This window comes from Ochlerotatus camptorhynchus, unplaced genomic scaffold (assembly GCF_037179485.1).
Source record: "Ochlerotatus camptorhynchus isolate MF236.1 unplaced genomic scaffold, CSIRO-AGI_Acam_v1.1 ptg000361l, whole genome shotgun sequence".
Lineage (NCBI taxonomy): Eukaryota > Metazoa > Arthropoda > Insecta > Diptera > Culicidae > Ochlerotatus > Ochlerotatus camptorhynchus.
The window spans coordinates 1383711-1394359 of NW_027040849.1; the positions used below are offsets into that span (position 1 = coordinate 1383711).

At 37.9% G+C, this 10649-nt stretch overlaps 1 protein-coding gene across 1 annotated transcript; it reads right to left on the reverse strand.

The window, feature by feature from the left end:
* Positions 1-1709: 1709 nt before the first annotated feature.
* LOC135709624 (MIT domain-containing protein 1-like) lies at positions 1710-2615 on the reverse strand. Its single transcript, XM_065232009.1, has 3 exons — positions 2439-2615; positions 1940-2378; positions 1710-1874 (listed from the first exon to the last, which is right to left on the reverse strand). Exons 1-3 carry the CDS (start codon positions 2557-2559, stop codon positions 1718-1720), a joined length of 717 nt encoding a protein of 238 aa, XP_065088081.1. The 5' UTR covers positions 2560-2615; the 3' UTR covers positions 1710-1717.
* Positions 2616-10649: the final 8034 nt, after the last annotated feature.

Sequence of the window (10649 nt, forward strand, 5' to 3'; positions counted from 1 at the left end):
TGCTGGGCGAACTCCTGGGTGTTACTAACTGCTTTACTCTGGAACTGATTCGGCATACTCTGGAACTCTTTGACTAGCCACTTCGTTAGTTTGTGGGTGGGGGAACCAGCTGCAGACACGATTTCTTGCATTTTATTCCCCGGTTTGTGGACTTTGGGGAGACCCTTGATCCTCCCAACTAACAATTTTAGCTGCAGATTAGCTTACACAGCCAAAAATGGGCTTATACAGCTAATATTTGCCTGTATAAGCTAGTCTGCAGCTAAAATTGTTTGTTGGGCTGGGTAGAATGGGATTGGATTCCCGTAAATGACCTGCTCCATCTCCTACTATTGATTTGCACTCCTTCAGTGCTTTCTCCACGCGTTTCACTATGTTTTGAAAGGGGTCTACTCGAAGCTGTCTATACGGTCCGGTCCGTTGGTAATCTTAATTGTCATCTAATTGTCGTAATCGTCCTTGTCATCAGGATTCAATTAAAATTGGTGGATGTACATTGGTTTGCAAAAACCACACACTAAGAATATTTCACACGCTACCGGATTTTTTTTCGCTGAATGTTTCTCATGTCATCTTCCATATCGTTGTTCGTCGTGTGTCGGTTATTTAGCATCCTCTCCCAATAAAACTAAAAGTCTTTCAGTTAGCGAACGTCTTGTGTGATTATTTTGTATGATATTCTCAATTCGTTCAAAACAAGAAGCCAGCAAGCCTGCTATTCCACATTTTGGCAGTACGTTCTGACCTGTTCTGACTATAGCTAATATCATGCTATATGGACTGTCTTCAAATATACTGTATTAACAAAAAGGTTCACTATTTTGTTTTTTCGGAGACACAGTTTTCGGCCATAAACATTACGTAGGCTGCTTCAAAACTACATAAGAGATTTAAAACATTTTTTTTTAAACAACTATTGAGCGCTGGAGAGCAGTTATAACTACCGGTGGAAACTAACGATTTTAAATTGGCTCACTACTTGACTAGCCTATTGGTCCCAAGCAAATCGATTAACGTACCCCATTCTAGTCGAAATGTAAAACCGTGGCTATGAGGACCCTACACGACCAATCAGAACTACTCAGCGACTGTATTCAATTGACGTAGAGCATTTTCTTTCCATACGAAATTTACCCATATTTGGGAAAACCTGCAGGAGCTCATAGCTTAAAGTTCTGATTGGCTGTGAGAAGGCTGATGTACGGCTAACATTAAGGGGAAGTTCACCGCTTCGAAAAAAATAATTACGTTTTGATTTTTCTAAAAATATTGAAAAAAAGTATCAAAAATCTAAAAAATCACATTTTTTCTAATTTTTTAAAGAAAATTCACGTGCAAAAACATGTTTTATAAGTCATTATGGCATAAAGTTGGACTCAAAAAACCACAAAACATCAACTTTTCGGTTTTTCTGAGAGTCCAATTTTTTTTCATGATGCGATAGAAAATTTTTTTTTGCATGTAATTTTGACAAAAATCTAAGGAAGAAACTGATTTTCTTGGATTTTTGATAATTTTTCCCAATATTTTTAGAAAAATAAAAACGTACCGAAAATATTTTTTTATTTTTGGGCCGGTGAGCTTCCCCTTAAACGTTGATCTGATTGTTTTTTTTTTCAAGTCACATATAAGACAGCATTTCATGTAGAATTAGTCTAACTATACATTTGATGTTTCTTTCAAATGAGAAATTTTGTATAGCGTTTTTTAAAATAATTTATGCTTTATCATTTTCAGGACAATAAAACACATCAATATTTGTTTCTCTACATTCCCTAAAATGGTAATTAAACGCTCCTAGACAATATTTGCTAGGGGTAGGCTTAAAATAGTTCAGTCCCCGACCGATTTTAACAATGTATCCATTACTAAGTCTGAAAGAAAATAACAAATCAATTAGTTTTAATCATACAATCGCGAGCAACTCGCACGAACTTACATCACTTGCCGATCATGCATATTTGGGGAATATTCTACGAAGAACTCCACTCCATGCTTCTGTAGACTTTCCTTCAGCTTTTGAAATGCCCGCCCCTGTTCGTCATTGCTCTTCAACTCCCGTACGGTCAACAGTTTGACAAACTTTAAATTCTTGCAACTCGTCACAGCCAACTCGCAAAACATCACCAAATTGCACACCTGATGGTGTTCCCTCACGTAAGGTTCCTCAACCAAAATCTCCTTTACCTCATCCGTCATGTACAGTCCAAACACCCTCCCGTAGCTGTAACCTGTTGCACCGTCCACAACGTGTATCTTGTCCCGAATTTCTCCTCTACTCTTCCAGCGTGTCACCAATTCCTTCACCTGTTCGGCTCGATTCATATACTCGAGGATTTTATTTTGGAAGTGTTGCTTCCGCTTTGGGTCCGTCTCAGCTAGCAGCAGAATAAAAATGAGATATTCCATAATTTACAACCAAAACCAAATGAGCTAACCTTTCGATTCCTTGAGTAGTGCTTCGATGCCATCTTCGTACAGTTTGAGCGATTCTAGCTTTCGACCGTTTATGTCGTATTCGATTGCTCTCGTGAGCAAAGTTATTGCCATTTGGGCCATATTATTGGTATACAGTTTGAATCGCTCACCAAAATTATGGTGAACGTCTTTGTTTACCAACAGCTTTAGTAATTGGTGATCAGATGATTTTTGTTTTGCACTGCTTGATTATCCAATAAGAAATAAAAGGGGAGAGAAAGAGAAACGTCAGATGTGCTCGAATGCTTCGACACTTGGGACAGAGGGAAAGCGGAACAAATGATACAGCCGGAAGAATTTTGATTGAAATTTTTAGCGCATGCGCTTCACCGAGCGCGGGAATTACAGGCGGAAATTTTGTTCAACGAATAATAATTAGATAAGAATGCAATATTTTTTTTAATTGAAATGTGTCTTTTGAAACAGTTCTTATTGCATTGCTTTTTGTCTTATATATGCTGCAATGTATTTATTCGTTTCAAATGCAAAACAAGTTACATATATGTAACTTGTTTTGAATTTGGAACGAATAAATACATTGGTATACATTTAAACTAGAGTCGGTGTATAATGAGTCACGCCAAAAGAAAAACAGTTGAACCATGTTGAACTCTCATCACGGTTTTCGAAAGATTCCCTTTCTTTTCACTTGACAACAGAGGACTTCTACATCAACTTCAAATGGCTTCTAGCGGGAAAAAAATAGCGGCTATAGTAAATCATTATATCAGTGATTTTGTCAAATAATCTCAACCAAAAATAGTAGAAATTCTCATAAGTGATCATTACCACACGTATACCATCACAATTTATTGCTCACTGCGTGTTTATGATCATTTCTTCGATTATATTTTATATTTTATTGCAATACCTTTCGTGGACCTTTCATAGCATCGTAATGTTTGTTTACTTTGTATGAAAGGTAGCCGGTTTGACAGCTCAGGTAGACTTGGCTTCCCTCTTGGCGTGAGTCATTATCCACCAACTCTAATTTAAACCTTTTAAGGTGATCCAGGCGATCTAGGTACTACAGAAGTTTAAACACTGGCCAGACTGAGCAGTTATAATATGTTATAAGGCTATCTTGATCTCGACCTTGATGACGTTTTTCTTGTTAATAGGTATTATAACATTTTATATCTGTAATCTGAACAAGGTATTGTAGAGTTTCGGTTCATCTGAATTTTAATATATAAATACACGCGTCCGTTCCGGTTCGTGGATAGACAAAAACTATTTTATTTCTGCTTCAAGGTTTCTTAATACAAAGGTATGTTCAGCGGTAGTAGCAATGTATCTATTTGGTTCAGGTATAATATCTTCAAGATTAATACAAGTATACACAGATAAAAATTCTGAATTTTAATTGTGATGTAAACATTCACACACGCAAACTTGTATTTCATTTCACGCAATCAAGCAACTTGCAAACAATGTTGTTTACAATGATGGGATTTTGTATACAATATTTGCTACATTGCATGAAATGTGTCAGAACTTTACATGATATATAATGTAAACGTATATGATATGTGACGCTCCATTTATGTGCATCATATTGAACAGAAATTTACACTACTTTTTCGAACTGTGTAGGTAATTATGCTATGATCGACACTACATTCCTCATTTTCTACAAGCTAAACAAGGTTATTAACTGTATAATCTTTTAAGTATGATGGATGTTTCAATTCCCTTTTTGGACGAGATTTAAATTCACTTCTTGTATTTGGTGAGTTGTTCCGCAGAAGATTACGATGGCTAACCATATCCATTCTTGATCGGTTTGATTCATCCTCGCCTAATGGTGCATCGTCGGTGTTTGGAGGTGTGGACTCCAATGGATCGTTTTGGTCTTCTGAGTTTAAGGTTTCCGAGTCAATTGTGGCATCGTTATCATCTGAAACGAGCTTTTTAAGATGTGATACATTACGGTGAATTATCCTCCCACTTTCCTTTGACATCAAAATCACATCTGAGCCAGTACGAGAAACAACAATGTATTCTTCAGGATCAAATGTAGTTGACAGTTTGTTTTCTTTATGCACACGTTTTGTTACTATTATGTCACCTTTCTCCAGATCATTTGACTTTGCCCTGCGTCGGTTGTCTGTATATTCTGCTCCTTTCACCTTCTGTACATGGTCACGATCTTGGATCTCCTCGAGAGTTTTGAACCTTTCATTAGCAATCCTGGTAGCTTGTCTTTAAGTTTTCTCCCAAACATAAGGATGGATGGAGCAACGCCGGTTGTAGAATGTGGTGTGGAATTATGCATCAGAACAAATGTTCTGAGATCCCACTGCCAATCGGATCCCGACGTTTCTTGGCTGATCTTTAATCTCTTCCCAATGGAACGGTTGATTCTTTCCACTTCCCCATTGGCTTGAGGCCAGTAGGGTGTTGTTTTCCTGTGTTCGATGCCAAACTGCTTGCAAAAATCTTGAAGCTCGATACTGATGAATTGGGGTCCATTATCAGATTTTATGGATTCCGGCATGCCAAAACGACAAAAAGTTTCGTGTAATGCCTTCACAGTGAGACCTGCCGTAATTTGCCTCATGATGATCACTTCCGTGAAACGACTGAAATAGTCTACAATGACAAGTAGATTATGCCCGGATGGTAGTGGACCAACAAAATCGATTGCTAGATCTGCCCATGCTTTGTCTGGCAGTTTCGTTCGAATCAGTGGTTCTGGCGGGTTTGGTAATGAAACCAGAGTACAATTTTTACACCTCTTAACGTATAGCTCCACCTCCATGTCCATGTGAGGCCACCACACCTTTTGTCGAAGCTTCCTTTTCATAACAACTATACCCGGATGCGCTTCATGGGCAATGTCTAGAATTCGTGGTCTTAATTTTACCGGAATGACTAATCTGTCACCTCTCAACAGAAGGTTTTCAACTCGACAAAGTTCCGATGCAAACGGTTTGAAATCTCTGGTGACATCGTTCCATATCCCAGTTTCCAAACATTGCAGTACGTTTTGGAGAACATCGTCTTTCAAAGACTCTTCTTCAACCTCCTTTACTGATACGGTATACGGAATTCCAGTAAGTGCTAATTGTAGAATGCAGGCTTCATCGGATGTGCTAAAAAGCCACTGGTTTGGAAACCGACAATCTAGAGAGTGCATCAGCCAAATTGTTCGCTCCAGGTTCGTAGATCACCTCGAAATTGTATGTCTGCAAACGCAAAACCCAACGTTCAATTCGGACACAGGGTTTGGATCTTTCTTTGAACAAGAAAAGCAGTGGTTTGCAGTCGGTTATCAATTTGAATCGTTTGCCCAGCAGATACAACTGAAATTTATCAGCCGCCCACACCAAAGAAAGTGCCTCCTCTTCTGTTTGAAAATATTTTTGTTCAATTACTGTTAAAGCTTTGCTTGCAAACGATATAATCCTTCTGTGTCCATCGGAACCTTGCTGCAACAAAACAGCTCCCAATCCAGTTGGACTAGCATCGGCTATAACTATGCACAGATCCTTAGGATCGTAATAGCCGAGAAAATCAGATTCAATTACCGCTCTCTTGATTTCTTCGAATGCATGTGAATGCTGCGGTCCCCAGACAAATCTTTCGCCTATACGAAGTAAGTTCCGAAGTGACTCTGTTTTGTCTGCCAAAGAAAGTATAAACCGCCCCACATATGTTATTAAGCCCAGAAAGCTACGCAGTTCGGAAGCGTTCCGTGGTGCTCTGAATTTTTCAATAGCAGCAATCCTACTTTCTGTTGGTCGAATACCGGAACTAGACAACTCGTGACCTACAAATTCTATCCGAGAGGCATTGAATACACATTTCTCATCATTCAACAATATTCCATACTGTTGTACGCGAGATAGAAGTGCTTTTAATCTGTCAGCATGTTCCTGTTGAGTTCGCCCTGTGACCATTATATCGTCCAAATAAACAACCACTCCATCCAAACCAGCAACGATGGATTCCATTACCTTTTGGAACAATTCCGGAGCGCAGCTAATCCAGAACATTAGCCTTTTGTATCTAAATAGAAAGAAACAAAACATTCCCATACTATAGAATAAATATACTCTTATATACTCATCTTCTGAAGAATACATTTTATTTTTATTTTTGTATACGGCTCGGGCTACATTTTTTTTACCTGTACAATCCCTGTTTAGTTATGAAAGTTGTGATGTCTCTTGAACGCTTGGAAATCTCAACCTGATGATACGCCTCACGTATGTCCAGTTTTGAGAACCGGACTGCTCCATTGATACCACCAAAAAGTTCTTCAATTATTGGTAACGGATGCGCCTCCCTTATGATCGCCTGATTAGCTCTGCGCATGTCGACACAGAGGCGGATCTCCCCATTGTCCTTCAAAACAGGAACAATGGGAGACACCCACGCAGACAGATGATGAACACGTTCGATTATGTCCTGGTCGAGAAGATATTGGAGCTTCGCTGCGACTTTATCTTCTAAGGCAAACGGTGCTCGTCTGTACGGTTGCTGAACTGGTTTGATGTTAGGATCCACAGGAATTTCTACGAGTACCCCTTTGATTTTGGGAAATTCCGTCGGTATCTCTTGCAGTGATCCAACATTATATCCAATCTTAAGCACATTCAGCTTTTTAGCTGTTTCGTCACCGAGGAGGCTCTGCATTCCATTTTTAGTTATGTAGAATGTTGCTTTCACCTTGTTGTCGGCTGCCTCAATCACTGCTACGAACTTTCCAATCATGTTCAGCGGGTTCGTTGAGCCATAGGCTTTGAATATGCGATCAACCTTAGGGCTAAATTCCAATTTAGCTCTGCACCTTTGCAACATTTCCCAAGTACGAAGATCGATGATATTTGCCGCTGCTCCAGAATCAATTGTCATGACGGTTTCAATACCTCCCACCTTAAAACGGAACACATTTTTTCCCATAACGAAACAAATATCTTGATCTTTCCCCGACACGTCTTGATAGGTATGTTGCGTTTCGGTGGATTTGCTGGAGTCAAATCTTGAAGAGAATGCTCGTTTATCCTTTTCGTGCACCACTTGGCAAAATGACCAACTGTCCGACATTTAAGACATTGGGCATCTCGAGCGATACAAGCTGAACTGCCTTTGCGATGTCCACGACGACCGCACGCAAAACAAATTCTATTGTCGGTGTTATGCTGATAACTTCCAGCAGGTCCAGTTTTTTTTTTTTTTTTTTTTTTTTTTTTTTTTCGTGGATAGACAAAAACTATTTTATTTCTGCTTCAAGGTTTCTTAATATAAAGGTATGTTCAGCGGTAGTAGCAATGTATCTATTTGGTTCAGGTATAATAGCTTCAAGATTAATACAAGTATAGGTAACTATGCTATGATCGACACTACAGGTATGTGTTCGAAACTATTCCTATATCAAACTTAGATTGATCTCTTTTACGATCTTCATTCTCTAATAAACTTAATAATATGGTAACATTCAGACTACAGATTTATAACAAGTTATAACGGTTGTCAAATATTTGCAACACAGAAACCACCATCAAGATAGCGCTGTAACATTTTATAACTCTGAACAAGGCATTATGTGCACCAATAGAAAGTAAACAGTATTTACTTTGTTTCCTAAAAATAAAATATAGTCTCTAATAAATTCTACTAAAGAGTGCATTCGACGTGCGTACGATAAACGTTAGCAATCTCTATACTCTGAACTGACGTTTGCATGTCAATGAAGCTTGTTGCCTTCTAAGAGGAAAAGGGGACAACTGGCTTCTTTTTATCTGTGACGTGTTCTTCTTCTCTCGCAGAAACGACCCTGTGGTTAATTTTTTTGCGTTTATACGTTCGCCCGACCAATCAGGCGCTGGTTCGCCTTTGACAGAAAATTGGTTCATAAAAGTCCCCCTATAGTCTCCTCTTCTCTTAGGTTGCCTTATGTCAACAAACTTTATTATTTCCTTTAAACTTCTACTGGTTTGAAATGTTCTACAAAATTGTTCAAAACATCAAATAAGTTTGATGGATATCATAGCACACTACATCGCAAAATAGGTGAGCTATTATTGATTTTGCACTAAAAAAATTAGTTAGACAAAAGAAAAACTTGAGATTTGTTCCGGCCCAACAAAAAAATATTTTTATAATTTTTTTTTACATGTGACGGCTTCGGCATGACAGACTATTTTCGGCAACCCAAATTGAAACACTATTTTCACTGGATTTTTCTTACGAAAACATTTCGCTGAATGCATGCAAACGATTCTTTATGCTTTCAGCTTCAATTTGACTATATTTTTACCACTGAGAAAAAGCAATCTAGCAAGGTTTTCTTGAAATGAAACACACGCACTACAAATTGTAGCTGATTTCGAGTTGCCGATAATAGAACAGTAGATTTACATGCAGTTCAAATGGAACGGTTGCCGAAGAAAAACTGGTTGCCGACAATACTCGCTCTCACTAGAGAAGATTGGAGCTTTGTAAAAGCGTTTCAAAACAGTTTTTGACAATTCTTTCGACTGAAATAGTTAGAGCAGCTGGCAGCAAAAGATTGTAAACAAACCAATACTGCATATGTGTGCGTTCCATAGAGAAAAAGGCTATAGAAAGAAGGTCGCTGCTTAGGTTGCCGAGAATACGTAAATTCCCCTATGTTTTTGTCTAACATTTCCTGATGGTGTGCAAAATTTGTTGAAATTATAAAAAATTACAGAAGACTGCTTTAAATTAAACAAGATATCATTTTTACTGTACTTAAAACCTCTGTCTCAATATGTACGTTTATAAAACCATGATTGAGCAAAGCAGGCTTTCAATTGCTCATTACAGCTAAAATGCGTTTCGTCATTATGAAACAATGAGATACTATAATAATAATTTTTATTTGTAAGATGCAAGAAGAGGTGGTAAAGTTTGTGTATGACATATAAAATTTGTCAATTTTGCTTTCAGAAGGTCACAACTAGCGATTTTATGATCGCTGATTGCTCGCTCATCGCGTTGCTCATCGTTACAGCTAACCGCTAGTTGTGACCTTCTGAAAGCAAAATTGACAAATTTTATATGTCATACACAAACTTTACCACCTCTTCTTGCATCTTACAAAAAAAAATAATTATCATTATAGTATCTCATTGCTTCATAAAAATACGAAAAATAGCATTTTAGCTGTAATGGGTAATTGCAAGCCTGCCATAGAGGTAACTTTAAGACCAGAAGATCCCAAAAAAACGTGCTCAACTTTTTGGCTCAGCTCTGGTACTATCTTCGGTCCCAAGCTAATCGATGCACCCCTCGAAACATAGGAAAATCCACTAACCCCTCATTTTATCTGTCAATATTTCATAGCGAATCAAAACAAACATAGTGTAGTACTAGAATTTCGACTAGAATGGGGTACGTTAATCTATTTGCTTGGGACCAATAGGCTAGTCAAGTAGTGAACCATTTTCAAATCGTTAGTTGCCACCGGTTGGCGTAATCGCCTATTTCCATTCTTTCGAGCAGAAATCATAAATAATATCGATAATTTCTCCGTGCACAAATCAATAAATCGTTTTTTTTTTTTCCAATGCGTTAGTTCATTTAGCTAAACCACAATGCCTATTAGAGCGAATTGTATGAATATTTACACTCATTGTTCTCAAAAACAAAAGAAGCGCTCCTAGCGAATACTTTTTTCCTGCCTTCATCCTTATAAAGAAGAAAGTCTAATGGCGTTTCAATGCGTTTAGACGGAATTTAAACTCGTATGACGGAATTGGAATAAAAAACAGTGATATTTAACAATATCGCAACAGTTTGTGACTCTTGATCAAATCTAACGATGCGTGGAATGATAAATAAATTTGCAAGTCATCTTTAGTACAATAATTTTTTTTTCAAATCCGTTCAAAGCGGTAAAGCGCGGATTGTGCTTAAAAGGACATAAATTATATCACAAACCCTACAGAAAGTCAGTCCAATAAGGACAAGCACATAAAATCGGATATTTTACCTTTCATAAAAGCCTTAGATTTTGATATTTTAGGAGTTCGAACTTAACTACGGATTTGATTTCAGGATCCTCTTGATTTGCTTCTAAAAGTGATAAACTTACTATAGGAGATTAACTGAATTTCAAACACTCCAGTATACTCCAGTATAGGGAGTTTAAAATGAAATCCCGCCTTTTGGTTGCGTCACTGAACTAAATTTCCTAC